The sequence below is a fragment of the Crinia signifera genome, chromosome 5 (genome assembly GCF_055691185.1).
Source record: "Crinia signifera chromosome 5, ASM5569118v1, whole genome shotgun sequence".
Lineage (NCBI taxonomy): Eukaryota > Metazoa > Chordata > Amphibia > Anura > Myobatrachidae > Crinia > Crinia signifera.
Genome location: NC_139221.1, coordinates 42,547,014 through 42,572,365, shown reverse-complemented (window position 1 = coordinate 42,572,365; position 25,352 = coordinate 42,547,014). Strand labels below are relative to the sequence as shown.

The 25,352-nt window shown below is 42.6% G+C and overlaps 1 protein-coding gene across 1 annotated transcript in view; it reads left to right on the top strand.

Moving 5' to 3' along the window:
- OPRK1 (opioid receptor kappa 1) overlaps positions 1 to 25,352 on the top strand; it is a 69,765-nt gene that overhangs the window by 16,067 nt on the left and 28,346 nt on the right. Inside the window, exon 2 of the mRNA XM_083187096.1 lies at positions 10,576 to 10,905. Within this exon, the coding sequence (XP_083043222.1) occupies positions 10,607 to 10,905 (299 nt within the window). The 5' untranslated portion in view covers positions 10,576 to 10,606. The remainder of the gene's footprint in view (positions 1 to 10,575; positions 10,906 to 25,352) is intronic.

The following is a 25,352-nucleotide window of genomic DNA, read 5'->3' as shown; positions in this document are numbered from 1 at the left end:
TTAACGTTTCTTGTTTGTTACAGATTTTTCCTGCAAAATGAAAAACGTTTATCAGGAATTGTTATATACTTAACATATAAATGGCTTTTTACAATCCGCGAGTAAGCAGATTTGTGTGCATACCAATACCAATGTCGTAACAAAATATTGAAACATGTTCTGTAAAACGCACAGTCTCACAGTATAACTGTAGTGACATGCTTTTGCATTGCCAAAATGTTTTATGACCTGCGCGTGCACAGAGGTCACACTGCGCATGTGCAGATTCTGATTGCCAATTTCGCTCACAATGCCTCATAGCCACATCATGGCTGACATGCTGTGGCCATTTTGGGGGCAGAGCGAAGGTGGTGGTGAGGACCATTTTGTAAAACTGGGGTATCTCACCCTTCGGGGGTCTACAATTTCTTGACATGGCCTCAAGTGAGCAGCACCAAGTCAAATGTAGGCAAAGCCAACACCAAAATAGGCAGAATGAATACATTGTTGCACCTGTGTGGAAGTCATTGGATTCAATGTGTTTGTCAGTCTAGTGACCCCCAGACTGTTAAGCTGCTGTGACAAATCACACACCTTCACATTTTAAATAATACCCACCTCAGCACACTTAAGGCCCCCCATACATTAGGCTCAATTGTCCAAAGGAGAAGTCAGACCTGATTTCCCCTGAGGGCTCAAACACAATTAGGCACTTGCTATGCCAAGTTTTGCATGTTATAAATCACATGCAATTTTTCACATGCAACTCCTGGGGAGCTGCAGACGGAGAAAGCCGAGAACAGGGCAGGGTTCGTGGAGAGCCGGACCGAGGGGGCCAGGAGCCGGGAACTGAGCTGCAAACAAATTCCCTTACCAATGAATGGGCAGCCACTGAGAGAGAGCTCTCTCAGCCAATCAGTGGCTGCCCATTCATTTGTATGTTTTTTGCCCACGTCCCCTCGCAGGCTTGTGGCGTCCCCCGCCAATCTGAGATTTGGTCAGATTTATCAACCCAATCTGTCGCAATCGGCCCTAAGATATCACAACTGAATATCACAACTACAGTATCACCACTCCTCCCAAAGTGGAGCACAGAAACACCCCAGAAATTGTTAAACCTTACCCACCCCTGTCCTTTTAACAGATGTCACAATGTATATAGATTGGCGCCCGCCTTAGATGAGTAATTGCAGCATCGGTAATCTGCTCTATTAACTGGCAACGTGTGTGTGAGAGAGGAGGGGATGGGGCCACTATTCTGGGAAGGGCCGGGTCAATAAGATAAGTGACTGACAGAAAAGTGGCCTCTCGGTAGCGTAGGCCTACTTGGAATTTTCCCTGTAAGGTCTATGGCCAATCCACCCATGTACAGTATATATCGTACATACTGTACACACATTCATATATTCGAAATTGTGATACAGTATTGTACATTAGTGGTACATGTAATAAAGTTCCAAAATGCTAAATACATACAGTACAATGCAAAACGTATTGACCCCATTGGCGTTTTTCACATTTTGTTGTGTGTTTTAACACAACAAAATGTGAAAATGCCAATGGGGTCAATACGTTTTGCATTGTACTGGAACCATTATGGATTTAATTCAAATTTATTCTCACAAATCAACACAAAGTACCTGACAATGTGCCATAAAACAATGATTTATAAAAAAAATAACTGAAAATAAGTGATTGCTTCAGTATTCACCTCCTAGAATACTAGAATATTTATGAAGTAACTTTCTTGACAAGATACATAAATAGTTTACTGGAGTCCATCTACATGCATTTTGGGTGCATGATATGATTGCAGCATTAATACACCAGTCTCTGCAAGCTCCACAAGGTACAGATGGAGCGCATCCTAGCCAGCCTGAGGAATCGCCAGATCCCCTGACCTAGCGCAGGCTGGCGGTCTGGCACTCCGTCTGACGGGGATGCGCGAGCATCTCACTTGCATGTGCGGTGTTGGGGAGTCAATCCCCTGCCCATCTCCACTTTAGGGAGATGGGCAAGGAGAGTGGGGGGTGTGGCCAGCTACGTGAGCGGACGTAGGGGGGGGGAACAAGGAGCCGGCAGAGGGTGCTGGGCTCTGTCAGAACGGGTCGTGCAATCATCTCGTGTATGTGCCCCCTTCTGGTGGATGGTGCACAGCGGCGGTTGGTTATTCTATCGCTAGGAGCAGCTCGATTGAGAGCTGCGCCATCTGTAGTTAGTGTACATCAGAGAAAATCCTACAAAAGTAAGACAAAATAACTTTCTAAGCAGACTCTAGGAACGGCTGTTGAGCTGTTGATTTGTACTTTGTCTCTCTCCAAGTGAAGATGCATGCCGCCCTGGGTGAGAACAGCTGTAGTAAAGGAGGCCAACAAGAGGCCAATGGCAACTCTATAGCAGTTACAGTCTTCCATGACAAAGATGGTAACTGTACGTGGGACAAGAATAACGTACACAGCCTCATGTAAAAGAGGTCAAGGGGATGATAACCTTTTATACTGTAGCCACTGTATCTATGTACTAGGGGGAAATACACAATACAAGATTTTGTGCATTATAAAATGTGCAATGTCATGTATATGTTCAGCATTTAGAAAATGACCTTTAGAGTTCTTTAAAACAGTTATAGTGAAGAATTCATCTCGCAGGGAAATTCTGACAGTGACACATGTATTCTCTCTGGACAGGTAGTGAATGTATAAGATAAAGAATCCCAACAAGAGCCCAGATTCATCAAAATGACAAGTTATTCACTATTATTGCACAGCATGGAGGTGTCTAATGCCATTCTTCAAACTCGTGTAAAGCATAGCATTAAGCAGCTACATCCAATAAACAATAGCAGGCGATAAAATGTAACAATGTTTGAGTAAGTCGGGATCCCGGTTGTTTAACTATATTTTGTATTTTTACTGGGGACAAAGGATTACGGCATCTCTGCAGGACAAAGTGCATTCAACTGATCTCTAAAAATGGATTATATACAATATTCAATGGCAATCTCAAAGAGAAATATTAGAATTAAGGACCTGCATGCATTTATAGGATTTTTGTATTGATTAAACCATGTAAGGACCTTGATGTGGCAGCCAGCAAAGAAGAATGAGTTGGAAAGATGAATTAAATAGGTTTTTTGACATAGAAATAAATAGAGGATCCCAGTGGTTATTTATTAATAATTCATTCGGACTGTGACTTTTTCCTAAAGTCCTATTGTTTTGTACCATTGCATCCAAGAAACAATCAATCTCAATTGTTGCCAACTATATATTAAGCTGGAGGTATGGATTTGGATTGACTAATATACTGTATGATGCAATAATATCAACCAGGTATCATTTGTTCCCTACTTTAAGGAACAAACCAATCTGTCTTTGCAATGTATTTGGTAAGCCTGTGAGGGACTACCTATGGTATTTCCTACGCACACATTGGCCCTGCTTACAAGGAGATACAATGGAAAGCTTTAAGAATACAATGTAAAGGCAGATTGTATCATTTTGGCTATACTATGGGCAGTATTCAATGTGCATTTTGGCGATGTGCAGCGAATCCTGTTTAGAATCCGCTGCAAATTCGCCACTGCTCGCTGCGTTCCGGAGCCTCACCGGCTCCAGTATTCAATGAGTCAGGGGCTCGCTGCCCCTGACTGACGAATTTTAACTCCTGCGGCGATGCCGCAGGGAGCCTGAGGACGGCGGCAGGCAGGGAGATGGAAGTCTCCCTGCCTGCCCCAGAACGTTTGTGGGGGGGAGGTGGGCTCCCCGGGAGCCAGGCAGCACAGGCTGCCCCCCGGGGGTGCCAGCAGGGGACCGGGTATATTCACTACACCCGATCATGCATATGTAATGATCGGGTGCAGTGAATATATGAATATCTAATGAGCGGCTCGGCTCCGGCCCCCTGCTGGCTGGTCTGTGTAAAAAAAATATATATATATATATTTTTTTTAAATTAAATATATATTCATGTGCTTACAGCACATGAATAAAAATAGCATGCCCCTCCTCAGAATAAAATTCCTGATTTTTTGACACCAAATGTAAAAAACAAAACACTTTATTTTTAAAGTTCACATTCCACTTCACCATAAAAAGATATCGATTGCTACTCTGTGAATCATGGCGAAAAAAACCTTGAAATGTATTCGCCATCTGGTCATTGAATAGGGTGATTCACCGTTTTAGTCAGAAATTCGCCTTACAGCCCAAAATCGCCATAAAAACATGGCGAATCCGCCCTATATATCTGATGTGTAAACATAGGAGCATACTATAACATACTGTACTATTGTATTGATAGCACTTCAATACCCTGAATACTGTCACTTTTGGCCTTTCTGTTAATAAAGTACAGGTTGACTATCCCTTATCCAAAACCATACATTCCAGAAAGTAAAAAAAAAAATTTTGCTAAGAGCACTACTGGGGACATCCATAACAGCACTACTGAGGACATAATATGTAACTTGCATTACTGGGGACATCTGCAACAGCACTACTGAGGACATAATATGTAACTGGCACTACATATGTGCAAGAAAATGATTGCTTGCCATTTAAATTCAGTATCTGAGATTGTACACAAACTTTGTTTTATGTACAAATAAAATATATTTGTGTGTATTTTATATGTTTGTACAACATAAATGCAAGATACCTCAAGATACATTATTGAAATATAAAAATATTCTGAAATACGGAATAATCCGTTATCCAAAATTCTTCTGGTCTTGAGCATTTTGGATAAGGGATACTCAACCTGTAAAACTTTTGGTACTTGTGTATTAGCATGGCGCCCACTAAGCAATTTGCTTAGTGGGCTATTCTGCGTAGGAAAATCGCATCGCATGGGCCATTTTAGTGCCATGCAATGCGATGCAATTTTCCTATGTAATTTATTGTCTGCTCTCTCAGCCCCGGGCCATCGCATCGCATCTCCCGCAAAATCGCATGCAATTGCATGCGATCTCATGCAATTTTATAGGGTTTGCGATGCCATGACATGAGGTATACAATAATATGATTGTATGTCCCAAAAATAGGTTAACTCCCCCCCCTCACTATCCACGCCACCGCAAAGCGTGGCGAGTGCAGCGTAACGCATCCTCCGACGTTTTCATTACCCCACTATCCACGTCGGCGTGGAGTAGATATGATATAGTGTGGCGAGCCTGAAGCGTGGCGAGCCCCACGAGGGGACACGGAATACACGTAAAGTAATCCGCGGGTGCTCGCCATGCTTCGGGCCCGGTGGCTCGCTGCGCTTGCCACACTATATAAAATCAACTCCACGCCGATGTGGATAGTGGGGAAATGAAAAGGTTGGAGGACGCGTTCCGCCACCCCTCGCCACGCTTCAGGGGGCGTGGTTAGTGGGGGGGGGGGGGTGCGTTAAACCTATTTTTGGGACATACAATCATATGATTGTATAGCTAATGTAATGGCATCGCACACCCTATAAAATCGCATGCGATTTTGCAGGGCATGCGATGCGATGGCCCGGGGCTGACAGAGCAGTGAATAAATGACACTTAAATATCACATCGCATGACCCTTAAGTGGCCCATGCGATGCGATGCGATTTCCCTACGGTGCCGCATGTATGCAACTAGGGCGCCGTGATAATAAACAAGTACCAAACTTTTTTACCATGTATTATTGCTGGTGCCTCATTGTGGTTCTGAAGGCCTTCACTTCAAAATAAATGAAGGTTTCTTGAGAAAAAAAAACCCTAAGCTGACCAGTTCCTCCCATCATATAATCAAAGTTACAGCCCCAACGCAAAGGGTGATTTTATGAACTATGCATTTGCAAAACAGTGGGCGGTATTCAATGTCCTGAATCGCTGGTTACAGTGATTCAGATTTAACATTCGCCTGCCAATCGCCGGTTTTTAGCAGTGAATCGCCATGCATGGGGATTCGTGGGGAGTCGCCAAGTCACCCTATTCAACGTGGCTGAGAATCGCCGGCCCTAACGGCGATTCTCAGCCATACCGGCGTTTCCCTACACAGCCTCATTAATGTAGTCAGTTGTTTAAAAAATCGCAGATAAATGCTAGAAACAAGCAAATTACCCTGGACAAACGCTTCCCATACAGCAGACGGCAAACGCTGGGAAATCTGGTCAAAGGGCAAACGAAGGAGTGAGGTGGGGAGGAGAATCATGGGTAAGTGAGGTGCACCATGGGTAAGAACAGTGCTTTGTGGGAGAAAAAAAAAATACCTGAAAAAATTAAATATATATTTGTATAGCACTTCTACGACCATGACATCACACAAGGGCAGCAAATAATAATACATTAGACTTGCATAGTTAAATAGAGCACTTAAAACCAATTATTTGACATGTTCCTATAAAAGTTCACCATAAAAAGATGACGAGGGGCACTCGGAGAGGAACGGCGATATGAAAGAAGAAAAAGGAATCGCCAACTTCACATTGAATACACTTTTGGCGATTCCCCTCAACTACCGTCGATTCCCCATGAAAAATCCTATACACAAAAAACGGCGATTTGTACAGGAAAACATTTGGCGATTGCAGCTTCATTCACCGGTCGTCAACGGCGATTCTAGCTAATTGAATACGGTGATTCGCATTTGGAGCTCCAAAAATCACCGTCAGCCACGAAAAAACCCCGGAATCGCCATAAAACTTGGCGATTCCGGCTCATTGAATACCGCCCAATGAGTATATTTTCCCTTACTGTATATTACATGATTTGTCCATCCCTGACTTCATCTCCTTACATCTATAGAGGTGAAACAGAGAAGAGAAGGACGGAGGCACTCAGTTTCCATAGGTCAAGTAAACTCTGTGCTCTGTTAGACAGTGCGCAGAGATGCCTGTTGCTAGGTAACAAAGGCAGGACCATCAAGAACTCTGCTCTCAAGATTCACAGTGCACAAGCCAGTTTCTATGATTTGTTATGTTATTAGTTTATTTATGCATAAGTGCACTAATTTCAGACAGTCAATTGCTCAGCAAAAATGCTGAGATTTCGTCCGGCATCCCATACGGTCACCGAACTCGCAACCCAATACATCCCGCCCCAATATGGCTTCATTAGGACACTTCTTTATGTTAACCCTTTTGCGTGCCAAGTGAATTTGTCAGAATAGGTGTAAAAAAAAATGGCCAAGCAAATCCATCATAATGACCTGATGTTTACCTCGCATAGCAAATATAATCTTTTTTTTTTACACATATTTTTATTTGAATTTATATAACAAATGTGAGCGACGCTGGCCTCTCTCACAGAGATGTTGGCACTCAAAGGGTTAAACTCTGCCCATACTTTGCTAATTACGACATGCGATCCACTCTTTCTTATGGTCGTGTCTCTCAAACCATACTCATTAGTTTTGTTGATGGCAAAACCAGGCTGGTATTTCATTTTTGGATATCACAAAAAAACTATATTAAGTTAAAAGAAAAACTAAAATATAAATAACATTGTGTCAATTTATCTGTTGGTAACACATTATAATTTTTATTATTTTCATGCATTTACCATAAATTGCAGGTACAGATACATTTATTGCAATTTTCTGTTTGGTAGAAAATGATTCCTCGCATTACAGTAGTTTCCTGCATAGTTGAGGGAAACAGTAGCATACAGTAACCACACAGTAGACATCTGTGACGGTGATTCTACCTAGGCATAACCTTTCCTCTTTTCTCTTCATCCAGTCTTATTATTTTTAATATACCAATAATCAGCATTATATAAGTACAGATATTTCAAATGATATATCATCATCATCATCAACAACAACACCATCATCACAAACATCTCCATATTCGGCAATATTTTTTTTAAACCAAATGATGGCACCATCTTCACAAATATGCCAATAATTAGCATATATGAAATATGTTTATTGTATATTAGGGTAAAGATATTTGGGGTAAATGTAATAAGGTCCGATTTGCAAGAAGTCCAGGATTACGTCTGAGAATGGCCATATTTTTTAAAGCAGCAGTTATTTACAAGGCAAAACCAGGGGCCTTATTTTAGTTCACTCTTTCTGACAAAATCCTTCTTAGATGGGCAAAACCATGTGCACTGCAGGTGGGGCAGATGTAACTTGTGCAGATATAATTAGATTTGGGTGGGGTTTTACTTCAAAGTGAGATCTATATTGCAGTGTAAAAATAAAGCAGCCAGTATTTTCCCTTCACAGAAACAAAATAACTCACCCAAATCTAATTCTTTCTGCACATTTTACATCTGCCCCCCTGCAGTGCACATGGTTTTGTCCATCTAAGAAGGATTTTTTCAGAAAGAGTGAACCAAAATAAGGCCCCAGGTTGTTGGCTCTGTGTAAATGATTGCCGATTTAAAAATATACGCAGACCTGCACAGCCTGCACCTTGCAGGCTCTTCAATTTCACCCATTCTGTACAAATACTAAATGAATGGAGCACTCCTGCAATAATCAGGATTACTGTATATGGAAACAGATTTCCCATTAGTCTTATACACAGCATCAGGACATGGTAAACTACAGTATACAACAAAGTTAAAAATAGTTGGTGACTATTCCCTCCAAATTTAAGTGGTGCAGTTAAAAGTGAATAAAAAGTTTTCAAAAGTTAAGAATTTGTATTTTTGTACAAATTGTTGTGTGTGCTGTACCCTACTGCATTTGTTTGCATATACAGGTCGAGTATCCCTTATCTGAAATGCTTGGGACCACGAGAGTTTTGGATAAATGATATTTACGTTTTTTGGAATAATTTTGTTTTTTAATACTTACCTGGTCCCTGGTGGTGCCCCGGTGGTCCCACGACATCCACAGTGTCCTTCTGCTTCCACGGAGGCATTCAGGATACTATTGCGCGACTTTGCGGGCACGCCAATGATACCTTAAAAAAGGGGACACTAGTGACCCGAAACGTTGGTCACTTCAATACACATTACTTTGTTTAAAACCCGTGGAGTGCTGCTGTTTATTCTTCAAACAGACTACTACAGGTTGTGCCTGCAGGCACCCACGGTAGGTGCATATAAGTTTTGGGGAGTGCCAGACGGAACTGCGATATATATATATATATATATATATATATATATATATACAGTATATATATATATATATATATATATATATATATATATATATATATATATATATATATATATATATATAGTGAAAACCTCTAAGGCAGTATAACAAACTGTACAGTACGTTCGGAACAATCAAACATCCCTGAGGATGGGGTTATTAGCAATGTGTGTGTGTCTGACTTTTCTCACACTGGGCCTTGAAAAGTGATCAAATGGAGAGTGATAAACCACCAGCCAATCAGCTCCTACCTGTCATTTTCCAAACACAGCTTGTGACAAAGCAGGTAGGAGCTGATTGGCTGGTGGTTTATCACTCTCCATTTTATCACTTTTCAAGCTTAGTACAGCTGGCCCACTGTCTTTAGCGAGAGGAGCAGTACAAGTAACAATGGTAATGAGGACATAATAGAAATTGAGTATGCTTACTGTATGTGGAAGTGGAGCAGGAAGAGGAGGATATGTGTGTACTACTGTCATACACTAAGGAGAGTAAGGAGAATGTTGATGATGTTGTTTGCCTATGAGGTAAAAATAAAGTTATTGTGATTCCTGAGCATAAGTCCAAAAAGCCACCTTTTGATGTGGGATTATTTTAACACAAATCTTGACAAAGTTTGTTAAGGCATCTGCTCCTTTTGTGAGGCCAAATTAAATAACGGTAGGGACATTAACTATCTAAGCATCTCCTCCATGTTATGTCATTTAAAGTGGTTGTAGCCCCTGTCGCTGAAGGACTTGGTTTGATAAACTATGCATGCCCTTCATAAAAGTGGGTGGAGAGGCCCAAGGACAATTCCATTGTGTACTATTTTTCTTTTCTCCATGGACTGTATTTTGGGGGCATTGGGGATGGTCTTCCTATATTTAACTCGCAACACATTTTTAAACAGATATACTGTACGTGTCATGTGTTTGTGCTTATTTAAAGCAGCCAATCTTTAGTTGATATTGATAAAGAATATTGTAGGTGGTCAAAATTAACTGGAAATGACTAAAAAGTAACATTATTGAGGTTAAAAATACTGTAGAAACTAAACTAAAGGTGAAATGGTGAGATTTGAGCAGTTTTTATCAATCTTTAATATAAAATACAGATCCAAAACCAAAACACATGAGGGTGGTTTTGGCAAAACCGAAACAGAAGTTACTATACATCCGAAATCAAATGACAGAGGTTGGCTCACATCTCTAATATTAACAATTACCAAATTTTTAATGCTAAAACAATCTAATTAAGCTTAGAAGTCTGGGTATACACACCTCACAATCAAGACCACCTATAAAGTAATGTTTGTGTAATTCTGGCACAAATTTTATTAGGCAATTAGCTAGAGAATACTTGCTACAGCATGTTATGTTCAATGTTATTTTAAATTTGAATACATATTAATTACTTTGATGTTCATTTCATCTTAGTGATTGCTTACAGGAAAAGTAATGTAGATGTGTTCTAAATGTACGAGAAATATATTTTGTTTCACCTTTCACCTAGCCTACTCTTATTGATGTCTCTTTGTGTAGTGTTTTCCAGATATTCAATAGTCTAGCGCTGATGGAATCTCCAGTGCAGATTTTTCGGGAGGAAGAGATTGGCCCCAAAAGACCTCCAATGGTTTCTACATGTTCCCCAAGTTGTGTTCCTGTCTGCACCTCTAGTTGTTTTCCCAACTCCAGTTTGGTGATTGGCTGGGGTGACTATGAAAACGTCAGTGAATACCCAGAGTCACCTACACATGAAAGCAACCACACCACTATTTCTCCAACAATTTCGGTTATCATTACAGCCGTCTACTCCATGGTTTTTGTTGTTGGATTAGTGGGCAATTCACTGGTAATGTTTGTAATAATAAGGTAAGCTATATTCGGCATTATTTATACATGCAGTGCTTATTTATACATGCAGTTCTAGTTATTTATTATTTTTAAACTTTAAAAAGTACAGCATAATTATCAATACAAAACAAATCTCCTCTTGCTTATAACTGTCCTCTCCTCAGCCCGCTGGCAGTTACTGGCATTCATCTGTCCTCTCTCCAAATGTTCGTTGGCGCCATTGCATAGAAACATAGAATTTGACGGCAGATAAGAACCACTTGGCCCATCTAGTCTGCCCCTTTTTCAAACATGTTACCTCAAACCATATTTGATCCTTATTTCTTTGTAAGGATATCAATATGCTTATCCCAAGCATGTTTAAATTGTACTACTGTATTTGCCTCTACCACCTCTGACGGGAGGCTATTCCACTTATCTACTACTTTTTCTGTGAAGTAATTCTTCCTCAAATTTCCCCTGAAACTTCCTCCCTCTAATTTCAGTGCATGTCCTCGTGTTCTGTTGCTCCTCTTCCTGTGAAGAATGTCACCCATACTGTATGTGCTCTTTACCCATAGGGGGTAAAGAGCACATATTGAGGGGGTCAGTACACCACACTGGAAAGTGTGTGTGTGTGTGTTGGGGGAGTCATCACATCGACAAATATTGAGGGGGGATTTACAGTACTCACAAATATGGGGGTGCAGGGTCAGAGTGCTCACAATGCACGGTGCGTAGTGTGAGTGGGTGTCATGCTACTCACAGTGTTTGGGGGGGGGGGGGGGGGTCAGTGCTCATACTGAATGGTGTATAATGGGGGAGTAAATCACAGTGCTTAGCCTGCATGGTGTAATAATAATAATAGTAATAATAATAATAATAATAATAATAACAACAAAAATAAAGTTATTTATAAAGCAATTTCTCCTAATAGGACTCAAAGTGCTTGCATTAGCCTTTTGCAGCACCAATACAAAACAGACTTAACAAGGGACATTATTGAAATGCTTGGGTGAACAGGAAAGTCTATTTTTGAATGAGTGGAAGCTTCTCGAACCATGCAATAAAGTGAGTTCAATAGAGTCGGAGCCACATCGCTAAATGGTCGACCCCCAGATGAATTCAGGGAAATTCTGGGTACTGTTAGTAGTCCTTCCTCAACCGATCACAGTAATCGAGTGGGACAATAAGGAATCAGAAGCTGCTGCAGGTACCTTGGGCCCTGGTCATGTAGATCTTTGAAAGTCATTATGCCAATCTGGAAAATGATTCACAATCTTATAGGCAGCCAGTGAAAGGTGTACAAAACGGGTGTTATGTGGCTGGAACAGGGCTGATTGGTTAATAGCCTGGCAGCTGTATTTTTTACCATCTGCAAGTGGTGTAATTCTTTTGCTGGGAGACCAAAGTAGAGGGCATTGCAGTAATCAATCCGACCATAAAGGAACCCACCTCCATAAAAAAAGGCTGATCATAGTCAGGTTGTTCCAGGATGGCAGATGCAGTGAAGTACTGCTTTAAGTGATTGAGTGCTTTCTCTGACTCAGTAGACCACACCCATATGTCTTGACCCTTCTTGGTAAGAGTGGAGATGGGGGCTACAATAGACAAATATATCCTGATTAGGGTGGCCAATCCCGGGATCGGGATCAGTGGGATCCCAGGATTTGGCTTCTAAAACGCCGGGATTTCAATCCTGGGATTGGGGTTTCCAATCCCGGGATTTCAGGATTAGACTGTGCATGCGCAGTCTAAAGCCAGGCAGCGTCTGAGCGAGTGTTCAGACGTTGTCCGGCTACTCCCATCCAAGCAGTGCAGCTCTGTGCAGCATGACAAGGTGACAGGTTACGCTATGCAGGCCACATAACCGCACATAGGAAGCTTCCGGCTTCCCGACACCACCCGCACGGCACCTGTTTTCACTGCGCGTCCACCCTCCGGATTTTGGCTTTGCCCGCCCACCGGCTCCTTGCTTCGCCCCCCCAGCTACAAAATGCCCACCCAGCTTCACCGCCCACCCTCCCAGCCGCACCGCACCTCACCGCACCTCACCGCACATGTAAGTTAATATGCAGGGTGGCCAAGGAGGGTTTTTCTTATTAGGGAAACCAATCCCGGGATTGGGCATTTTTCAATCCCGATTTCCGGAATTGAAAAAGTGCCCCGGGATTGGCATCCGTAATCCGGATAAACTGCCAGTTGATGATGGTAGACAGGTTCACGGGGTACTTTCGGATACTAAAGTCTGAAGTTATGTAGTGTAGGACCGCTAGCCATGTTTGCTCAAAGGAAGACCTTCTCAAGAATGCAAAAGAACTGGTTATCCCAAAGCCATGACAATACTTCAAATACATACATGCAATGGCTCTCTAGGTCCTTGGAGAAGATGAAAATGCTGTATAAATACACCACCACATACTTGTGTAACAGGTCTCAGAAAATGAGATTCATGCATTTTTGGAAGACAGCTGGTATATTACTCAACCCTAAGGCATGGCCAAGTAATCATATTTTCTTGTCGAAAGCCATCCTCATCCCCTTCTCAAATCTTGATTAAGTTGTAAGCCCCAGAAAGAAAAAAATTGCCCGTTTTATGCTGAAATTAGGGGAAGTGGATAAAAGTATTCTGTCACTGGTCATGAATGGATGATGGATGCTTGCCCATACAGTACTTGTGATTGGCCAAAGCCCTAAACAAAGGTGTGGAGGGGATGTAATGAAGTGTGAGTTTATGGGACATGCGGGAAGCCGAACAAACTTGGATGTTTTTTTTACAAGGCGCCAACATTTATGAAAATAAATTTTGCACATCCACTGGCGATTTCAAGCAAAACACTTAAACAATAAAATTGGATTGAATAAAGTCCCAAAAACAGATAGACCATAGTGCAGCATTGTCTGCATGATGAAAGTGATTCATTGATACTCAGTTCACTTACAATATTGATAGGTAAATGCGCATTTCAAAGGTGTCTTTTTCTGTTTAAAGAAGGAATCTTCCTTATCAATTTTCTATCGAACATGAAAAAAGTGCATATACTGTAGTGCAATTTTGTTAAAAAAAATATTACATTTATTGGATACACTCACATGGAAAAGATAAAAACAAGCATATAACCCCCCAGGGTGACTGATTCCTTTAAACTGTACTGGGTAACAAACTCATCTGCTACTTGCCGACCAGCGGTGGGTGCAGAAACAGTTGTTGGTAAGACCTCAGGACAGGGATCCGTTCGGTGATGATCACTTTAGCTTTTAAGAGCTCAGTTTAATAGAAATTAAAAACATCTAAAAATTGTAAATAAGGTTAAAATAAACACTTATAAAAAAGTTTTTTTAAATAAAAAAATAATAAAAGTTATAGTAAAAGTCGTGCATGCTGTTATGCTGATGTGTATACTCATTGTGTCTCACAGTCTCATGCACCACTATGCTTCCTTCCCATCCCTGTGTCTCCCTTTTCAATAAAATGTTTACCGAAGCAAAAAACAAACAAACATAAAACCAACTTTATTATGCTGGTTGGGTTCACTCTTAGAGGCAAATTCCTTCTTAGATGGACAAAACCATGTGCACTGCAGGGGAGCAGATGTAAAATGTGCAGAAAGATTTAGATTTGGGTGAGTTATTTTGTTTCTGTGCAGGGAAAATACTGGCTGCTTTATTTTTATACTGCAATATAGATCTCACTTTGGGGAAAACCTCCACCCAAATCTAATTCTCTCTGCACATGTTACATCTGCCCCACCTGCAGTGCACATGGTTTTGTCCAGCTAAGAAGGAATTTGCCTCTAAGAGTGAACTAGAATAAGGCCCTGAGTATCAGATGCTGGGCCAGATGCACTAAGCTTTAAAAGTGATTAACCCCTTCCTGACAGAGCCAGTTTTTGCGTTCCTGACAGAGCCCTTTTTTTCAAATCTGACATGTCTCACTTAAGTGGGGATAACTTTTTTTTGCTTTTACTTATCCCAGTGATTTTGAGATTGTTTTCTCGTGACACATTGTACTTCAAGTTAGTGGTAAATTTTCGTCGATACAGTCTGTGTTTTTTTGTGAAAAATACCAAAATGTCGGAAAAAAATGGAAAATTTTGCGATTTGCAAAATGTTAAATTTTCTGCTTGTGAGACAAATAATCTTACCACTCAAAATAGTGAATAACTAACATAGACCATATGTCTACTTTATGTTGACATCATTATTTCAACTTCCTTTTAATTTTTTGGGACACTAGGAGGCTTACAATATGAATAGCAAATTCTCAAATTTTCAAGAAAATTTCAAACACTGATTTTTTTAGGGACCAGTTCAGTTCTGATGTGACTTTGAGGGACTTGTATGTGAGACACCCCCATAAATGATGCCATTTCAAAAACTGCACCCCTCACAGTATTCAAAACAGCATTTTGGAAGTTTGTTAACCCTTTAGCTGTTTCACAGGAATTAAAACAAAGTGTAGGTGAAATTTCAAAATTTCTTTTTTTTTGCAGAGTTTCAATTTTAATACATTTTTCTAACGAATACAGTAGATTTTACTAGAGAAATGTGACTAAAAATTGATTCCCCCAATTCTTTTGTTTTCATAAATATCCTATATGTGGCCCTAGTGTGCACGGTGACCAAACCACAGGCTTCATAATAGAAGGAGCACCTACTTGATTTTGGAGCCTCCTTTTTATGAGATTATTTTTTAGGCACCATGTAGGTTTCTAGGCACCATAAGATGCTAAAAGTTAGGAACCCCCCCACAAGTGACCCCATTTTGCAAACTACACCCCTCAGGGAATTCATCTAGGGGTATAGTGTACATTTCAAACCCCCAGGGGTTTCACCAATTTTGATACAACTGGGCTGTGAAAATGAAAAAAATTAATTTTTCATTTTCACAGCTCAGTTGTATCAAAATTGGTTAAACCCCTGGGGGTTTGAAATGTACACTATACCCCCTGATGAATTCCCTGAAGGGTGTAGTTTGCAAAATGGGGTCACTTGTGGGGGGGTTCCACTGTATAGGTGCTTCAGGGGTCATTCAACCAGAATCTGTGCTGCAAAATCCAAAAATCACTCCTTCCCTTCTGAGTCCTGCCATGCACCCAACTGGTATTTTTTGGTCACATGTGAGGCATTGCCGTACTCGGGAGAAATTGGGGCACAGATTTTGGGGTGCTTTGTCTCCTTCTTTCCTTGTGAAAATGAAAAATTTTGAGCCAGATCTGCATTTTTGTGTAAAAAATGTAATTTTTCATTTGCACAGCCCAGTTGTATCAAAATTGGTGAAACCCCTGGGGGTTTTAAATGTACGCTATACCCCTAGATGAATTCCCTGAGGGGTGTAGTTTGCAAAATGGGGTGACTTGTGGGGGGGTTCCACTGTATTGGTGCTTCGGGGGTCTTGCTAATGCGACATAGCACCCACCATTCATTCCACCAGAATCTGTGCTGCAAAATCCAAATATCGCTCCTTCCCTGCTGAGTCCTGCCATGCACCCAAATGGTATTTTTTGGTCACATGTGAGGCATTGCCGTACTCGGGAGAAATTGGGGCACAGATTTTGGGGTGCTTTGTCTCCTTCATTCCTTGTGAAAATGAAAAATTTTGAGCCAGAACTGCATTTTTGTGTAAAAAAATGTAATTTTTCATTTTCACAGCCCAGTTGTACCACAATTGGTGAAACCCCTGGGGGTTTTAAATGTACGCTATACCCCTAGATGAATTCCCTGAGGGGTGTAGTTTGCAAAATGGGGTCACTTGTGGGGGGGATCCGCTGTATTGGTGCTTCGGGGGTCTTGCTAAAGCGACATAGCACCCACCAAAATTCCACCAGAATCTGAGCTGCAAAATCCAAATATCACTCCTTCCCTTCTGAGTCCTGCCATTTTTTGGTCACACATGAAGCATTGCCGTACTCGGGAGAAATTGGGGCACAGTTTTTGGGGTGCTTTTTCTCCTTCGTACCTTATGAAAATGAAAAATTTGGAGCCAGAACTGCATTTTTGTGTAAAAAAATGTAATTTTTCATTTTCACTGCCCAGTTGTATCAAAGTTGGTGAAACCCCTGGGGGTTTGAAATGTACACTATACCCCCTGATGAATTCCCTGAAGGGTGTAGTTTGCAAAATGGGGTCCCTTGTGGGGGGGTTCCACTGTATAGGTGCTTCAGGGGTCATTCAACCAGAATCTGTGCTGCAAAATCCAAAAATCACTCCTTCCCTTCTGAGTCCTGCCATGCACCCAACTGGTATTTTTTGGTCACATGTGAGGCATTGCCGTACTCGGGAGAAATTGGGGCACAGATTTTGGGGTGCTTTGTATCCTTCATTCCTTGTGAAAATGAAAAATTTTGAGCCAGATCTGCATTTTTGTGTAAAAAAATGTAATTTTTTACAGAAAAATGCAGTTCTGGCTCAAAATTTTTCATTTTCACAAGGAATGAAGGATACAAAGCACCCCAAAATCTGTGCCCCAATTTCTCCCGAGTACGGCAATGCCTCACATGTGACCAAAAAATACCAGTTGGGTGCATGGCAGGACTCAGAAGGGAAGGAGTGATTTTTGGTGGTGGAATGAATGGTGGGTGCTATGTCGCATTAGCAAGACCCCCGAAGCACCAATACAGTGGAACCCCCCCACAAGTGACCCCATTTTGGTCCACAGCTTTGGGAGGGGGGCTGGCGCTGCGGCTGGTGGGGGGTTGGGAGGGGTGCTGGCGCTGCGGCAGCCGGGTGGGTGGGAGGGAGGGGGAGCTGCCGGGTGGGATGGGGGGGCTGGCGATCGGTGGTGATCGGTGCTGTACTTAACAGCACCGATCACCACCGATCACTGTGTTACCGAGCGGCTTAGCCGCCGGTAACACAGAAAACGCTGCAATTGGCTGTTCACATTTGAACAGCCAATCGCAGCGATCGCCGACCGGGGCTCAGGGACAGCAGACATCTCCAAACTGTCACCGCGTCTATGGACGCGGTGACAGTTTAAAACCATGACGTATATATACGTCTTCGGTCGGGAAGTACCTCCCGACCATGACGTATATATACGTCTTCGGTCGGGAATATCTATCTGTATATATATATATATATATATATGTATATACACACATATATATATATATATATATATATATATATATGTGTGTGTATATACACACACATATATATATATATATGTGTATATACACACATATATATATATATATATATATATGTGTGTATATATATGTGTATATACACACATATATATATATATATATATATGTGTGTGTGTATATACACACACACATATATATATATATATATATATATATATATATATATATATATATATGTGTGTGTGTATATACACACATACACACACACATATATATATATATATATATATATATATATAATCATTTCATTTAATTTTTTTACATTTTTACAGTCCCTAGTGCTGCTGCTGCTGGCGGGGGGAGGGAGGGAGGGGGGAGGCAGCGCTGCGGCGCATACCAGAGGGAGGAGAGCGGCTGCCGGGTGCCGGGTAAGCACATAGTGCTGCCGGGTGCTGCCGGGTGGGAGGGAGGGGGTGTCCGCGGATCGGTGGTGATCGGTGCTGTACCGATCACCACCGTTTTCTATGTTACCGAGCGGCATAGCCGCCGGTAACACAGAAATAGCTGTGATTGGCTGTTCACATTTGAACAGCCAATCACAGCGATCGCCGACCGGCGGGGGCATCCCTGCCCCCCCTGGGCGGCGAGGGGGGATGTCTGCTGTCAGGGACAGCAGACATCTCCAAACTGTCACCGCGTCTATAGACGCGGTGACAGTTTTAACCCATGACGTACATTTATGCCATGTGTCGGGAAGTACTTCCCGACCATGACGTAAATGTACGTCCAATGTCGGGAAGGGGTTAAATGGAGAGTGATAAACATCCAACCAATCAATTCCTACCAGCCATGTTACAGGCTGTGTTTGAAAAATGTCAGACAGGAGCTGATTGGTTGGTTGTTGATCACTCTCCATTTTATCATGTTTGAAGCTTAGGGCAGATTACAGCATGACATGCACAGAAACATTGTTTCTCCAGGGGGACATTATATCCTGTTTAGGCTTGTGCTTTGTCCTTCCAGGGTCTTCTGTCTGAGTCCATCAAGGGGCTGTGTCCGTCCATGGACTGTGATGTGATTGTTTACTCCTGTGCTGCTGGAGCACCTGTCTGGTGTCCATCTGGTCCAGTGTAAACAATGAAAAAAAATATATATATCTATTTATACTGTACATATACTGTATATAATAAATATAAAAAAAGTTAAATTGTTGTGTATGGTGTGTATAAACCCCCACTTGAGTAAGTACTTTATATTGTATCCTTACTGTAGATGTCCTTTAAAACCATTGTATTGTACAGTAATCATGTGGGTATGAATTTCTGAACATTTAAATTATACTGTAGGACTGTAGTGAACTGTATAGTATGCCTCCATACACCCATATAAAGTACAACACACAGGCTGAAGAAAAAAAAAAGTTTTGTGAAATGCTTTGCGAGTTTCTCTTATGCAAAGAAAAATTGTTTTCTTTTTCCTTTTTTCAACCAGGAAGGTTAGTGTTCAATGCATCTTGGGGACATAGTATACAGTAAAAGTAGAAATCAAAGTTCAGCAGGGTAGCCAAACATGACTGCACCTGATCTGAGATCAAAAGCCAGACTAAATCACAATGTGCCATGCTGTGATATAATATACCACCCTGTGGTAAAGCACAGTGAGCCTGTTTCTATACATATGGTGGATAGATGGCTACATCTGTATGGGTCCTTATTGCTCCGGCACTGAGTTTTGAGGGACAGCCTTGTTCAGCCAGTGCCTGTTGGCATGAACAGGGCAGCCAAGAGGAATGTCGGGCCCCGGTAAAATTTTGGGAGCGTGGCCTAAGTGTGGGAGGTGTGGCCACCTCCCGCACTTAGGCCACACCCCCAAAATGTTTAGAGGAGGGTGAAAGAAACCTCTAAAAATGCTAAACTCTGCAGCATACACCTATAGCATGTGCTGTGCTGACAGTAGGCTCAGTATGAGCTCACTCGCTGTCAGTGAGACACTCATGCTGAGCCTGCTATCAGCACAGCACATGCTGTAGAAGTGTGTGCTACTGTTGCTACCTGAGAGGGATGGAGGGGGAAGGGAGGGGTCGGACCAGGGCCCCTGCAGGGCCCCTCCAGCAAGCCTGGGCCCGGGTAATTAGTACCCGCCCCCCCCCCCCCCCTCGGCTGCCCTGGGCATGAAGCAGTTTCCATTTCCACAAATATATTATTTTGTAGCCTTTTTCTATTTTGTGCATGTCTGTAACTCTGGGCCAGATTCTCTAAGCTTCAAAAGTGATAACATGGAGAGTGATAAACAGACAGCCAATCAGCTCCTACCTGCCATGTAACAGACTGTGTTTGAAAAATGTCAGGTAGGAGCTGATTGGTTGGCTGTTTATCACTCTCCGTGTTATCACTTTTGAAGCTTAGAGAATCTGGCCCTCTATCTTTTATTTTTCTTGGAATGCATTTGCTCTTCATTTTTATAGCATTCCTACAGATTTTCAGTATGACCAATATTGTTTGAATTAGGTGCCTTCTATCCATAATAGCTGAGCTTCTTAATGATTAACAGATAACAAGTAGAGGCATCCACATAGCAGGGCTTGAATACTTATGAGTATTGATTTTGATCACATAGCACTTATGACCAATACTTATTCAGAACTGAAAGTGGGTGAAAACACAACTATTAGAACAAATTCTACTGCAGTATAGGTCAGGTATGAAAAAAAATGGAACTGATGATGTTTTTGTAGCAAACAGGTGCACAATATTATATACGCACAGTAAGGGGTGAATTACAAGATGCGTAAACTCTTTATAGTCTATGGTCAAATACGATTTACTTTAAACTCTGGATAAGCTGCTAAATTTTTCTTTACATTCACTGTACAGTGCTGCCTAATATGATTGCTGCTAAGTGCAGAGGTTGGGTATAAACAACCAGCCAATCAGCTGTAACATGACAGTTAGAAGCTAATTGGCTGGCTGTTTACATTGACATTTTATCACTTTTTGACACTTGATAAATCTGAACCTTACCCCTTTTCCCTGGTAAAAGCTATTAATTCACAGTTAATCTATATGCAGCTTTAAGTTATTGTACAAGTCTAAATAAATGTTGTAAGCAAAATAATATTTTACAATGATAATAATTTCAGATCTTTGCTAACCTTATCCACCTTCTTCATGTCAAAAAGTAATCGAAAGGAACTCATTGACCCCTACTCTGATGCCAGTTCACTTTTTATTTCCATAATAATCATAATTAGCCTTTTCACTCTATTACCTATTACCTATAACCAACCTTTTCCTATCCTCCACTGTTATGAGGATTTAGAATTGGATTGGTAATTATTATTTTTTTTAATCTACACTCATCACATATGCCAATTGTTGTGTTGTGTATCTTCTGCTTTATATGTTAATATTGGGTACTTGTGTAGTTTCACGACACCGGAAGTGCAGAGGCTCGCGTGCCGCTCTAGCTATGAAACTTGGCAGCCTGCCAGGTAGCGTAGCGCTGCGCGTGCCAAATGTAATGAAGTGTACCGTGTAAAAAACAGACAAATGGGGCTTAAAAACAGACAAACGGGGCTTATAAATCGCACACCCCGGCACATCGCACACCCCGGCACACCGCTGGTGTTCCCAATGTAGACGCTAACTTATTTAGCGTCTCAATTCACACTCCCGGCACTTCGGCTTAGACGTGCTCGGGCAGCGTTACGTAGTCAATCAGGGAGCTACGCAGTTTGCGTAGTCAGTCAGTCAGCAGTAGCCCTGTATGAGACACTGAGGTGAATATGTTCCTGAATCAGCCTCACTATCCACGCCCACCCGAAGTGTGGCGAGCGCAGTGAGCCCCGCAAGGGGCGGCGGTACGCGTCCTACGACCTTTTCATACCCCCACTATCCACGTCGGCGTGGAGTTGAGAATAGAAAGTGTGGCGAGCACAGCTAGCCACCGTGCCCGAAGCGTGGCGAGCGCAGCTAGCCCCGTGAGGGGACGCGGATACCTTCACAGCTATCCGCGTCCCCTCGCGGGCATCACAGGTGTCAGCGTCCGCTCGCCACGCACCGAGCCCGAAGCGTGGCGAGCGGACGCTGAAACCTGTGAAGCCCGCGAGGGGATGCGGATAGCTGTGAAGGTATCCGCGTCCCCTCGCCACGCTTTGGGCTCGGTGGCTCGCTGCGCTCGCCACACTTTCTATTCTCAACTCCACGCCGACGTGGATAGTGGGCGTATGAAAAGGTCGTAGGACGCGTACCGCCGCCCCTCACGGGGCTCGCTGCGTTCGCCACGCTTTGGGTGGGAGTGGATAGTGGGATTTACACGGTCCACAGCTTTGGCGTCCACTAGTGGCACTGAGGGTGGGTTTCAATAGTGTTCCCCTAGGGCCACCTAAATTTAGATGCTTCTGCGTCTAAATTTAGATGTACCCCTTCAACTAAGTAAATCCAGACGCATTTGCGTCTGGGTTTACAAGCCCCAACACCTTTGCGGCTTGCAAGGCGCCTGTATTCTAACGCTTTAGCGTCTGAATCCAGGCTTTCCGTCTTCTTAGCGGGTATCTATGTGATTAGAGATTTAGACGCAGTTGCGTCTGAATCTCGCGTACAGTTTAGAAGCCCCGGCATCGCTGTGCCGGGGTTTCCACTTTACCATACCCCCGTCAGCGGTGCCCAGGCGCTGCCTATTTCACTGTGGAACTACAAGTGCCTCAGTGACATTGACCTGTCAGCGCCTGGGCAGCGCTGCTGCTGCTGCTGGCCGGCCGCTACGCTGTTTACGTACAGCTAGAGCGGCACAAGCTCAGTCAGACAGAGCTAGAGCGGCGCGAGCACACTCTGTCTGAGCTAGAGTGGCACGCGCACGGTTAATCAGAGCCTCTGGCAGGCTGCCAAGTTTCTGAGCCAGAGTGTGCGCGCGGCGGCGCCGTGAAACTACACAAGTACCTAATATTGTACTGCAGCTGCTTTTAAAAATTAATCTTACTGTCTTACTTTTATTTTTTAAAGCTTCTATTTTATAAGTAAAAAGCGAGCATATGCTATCTACATTTTTATTATAACTTAATACAACATGACACATTTTAGGGCCAATTCTGGTTCACTCTTAGTTAACCGAATTCAGCCCCTGTCCCAGGGCCGGATTAAGGTCATTGGGGGGCCCTGGACAACAAGATTGTGGTGCCCCCCCTCCCCCCGAAGCAGATGGTACTTGGGCAGCTATGATCTGTGCAGCGAGGATTTGGGCAGCGGGGATCCATGTAGCGGGCATGGGAACTAGTAGCGCTACTAGTTCCCATCTGCCGCAGGGTCCCCGCTACTGACTTCCCTTCCGCCACAGGGACCCCTGCCCGCCCTATGCTGCCCGATCCTGCTGCCTGGCGCCCACCTGCTACCACCACACCAGTGCCGATGTGAGGGCCCCTGATGTGTGTGGGGGCCAGGGGCATGCCCTGCCCCAATGATCTGGGTTTGCGCATGTGCAAACCCCAACTGAGCAGCCTCAGAGATTTGCAAGGTCGCCGGGGAACTTGCAGAGGGGAGGAAGGGCAGGGGGTGGGAAATGGGAATACCCAGTGTTTCATGGGTGTCCCCATGAAAACGCAGGGCCTTCCGATGACATCAGCCGCCCACTCTGTCTTTGTCCCAACGCCCGCAAATATAATTCAGTCTCCATTGACTCATATTTGCAAAGGCGGGGCAAATCATTCAGCGACCATCAAATGATTTCTTCTGCTGCGGGCACATGCTAGGGTATGTGCCTTGGTAACACATCCCGTCGCATGGTTGCGATGGAAAACGGTGGCAGGGAGGCTTCGCAGCTTACCGAGTCAACTAGAATAACCCCCTTTATAACAGCTTATAAAAGGGAGAAATTAACAAATAAATGGGAAAAATTACACTGCCTGCTTTTTGACCCTATATACAGTACAGTACAGTACTGCTATATACAGTACAGAACTGTATGCTTCTTTTAAACTATGATTAATACTTGTTTTACATTTTTATTGTTAATAAATAAAACATTAGCATTGGAGTTGTGGCATGTATTTATGTATACTGTGCTTTTTCATCAAATCAACCTTTGACTATTCATCCCAATTTAAATAACCACCCGTGCATGTTCCTAATGCTCCATTGGGGCCACTTACTAACTATGTAATAAATGTTTCATGGATAAGCAAAATAATCACCCCTCTAGCTCCAATCAATATCCATCCTATTCTGTACTTGATGTGAATAACTTATGATGTAGAATAAATAATATCACGTTATTGATTCAAGCAATCAAAAAAGCCGCAAAAAGGTTGTCTGGGAGAATTGATTTGATTTTAATTTAAGATACGCCTACGGATCAAAACAAAAAAATATATAAGAAGAATGATTAATTATATTAAAGTTGTGTTTTTACACATAATGGGGGCGATGGGTTGCTTATTTTTGACATTTGACATAAGGCGGGATTCAAAACACTGTCTGTTACCATGTAAGGGGAGAAATTACATTCAGATTTTTTCTGTGCAGTATAAATGTTGAATGTTTTTGTATGTAGTCAATACATTTTAGCTTTATTTTTTACACTGCATTTTAGATTCAGTTCCAACTTACCCGACCCAAATGTAAATCTGTCCCCCACTACATTACAGAATGGTTCTGCCCAGTTGCTTGCTCTTTTGCTTCACTTACAAACATGAACCAGTCCCTTAGACACATACTGTATTTGTACCCATGATTTATTTCATGTGAAGCAATCATTATTTGGCATTAATGAACTAAAAAATCTCTTTAGTACATCAAAAGTAACTCCTGTTTTGCCAAAAAAAAAATGCTTTAACCATACCGCCCAACTTTCCATGGTGAACCAGCAGGACCTTCGCACGCGGTGCAGCTGCGTGCCTGAATTTTGGGGATGTGGCTTTGTGCGAGGCAACACCCCAATTTTGCCACTGGTGCCCCTCTGCCTGCAGGTAATAGACTCTGCGCATGCGCACAACATCTATTCACCGCTGCCCAGTGGGTGGCAGCGGGGACTCCCAACTGCCTCTGCCACGCGACACTGCTGGCCATAGGCGGGAGGCAGGAACATCGCCAAAAACGGGACAGTCCAGTGGAAAGCAGGACAGTTGGGAGATATGCTTTAACATAGTAACATAGTAGATAAGGTTGACTAAAGAAACTGAACTCCCCACTAGACTATAGCTTGCTGATTATAGCCCTGAATGTTATTATCCATCCAAGTACTTGTCCAATCAGATCTTAAATGTATTTAATGTATCTGCCATCACCACCTATGCTGGCAGTGAGTTCCACACCTTTACTGCCTTTACATTAAAGAGCCTTTCCTCCTAACAGTATGGAACCTTCTCTCTTCTAGTTTAAGTGGATGCCCTCTTCTCTTGGTCAC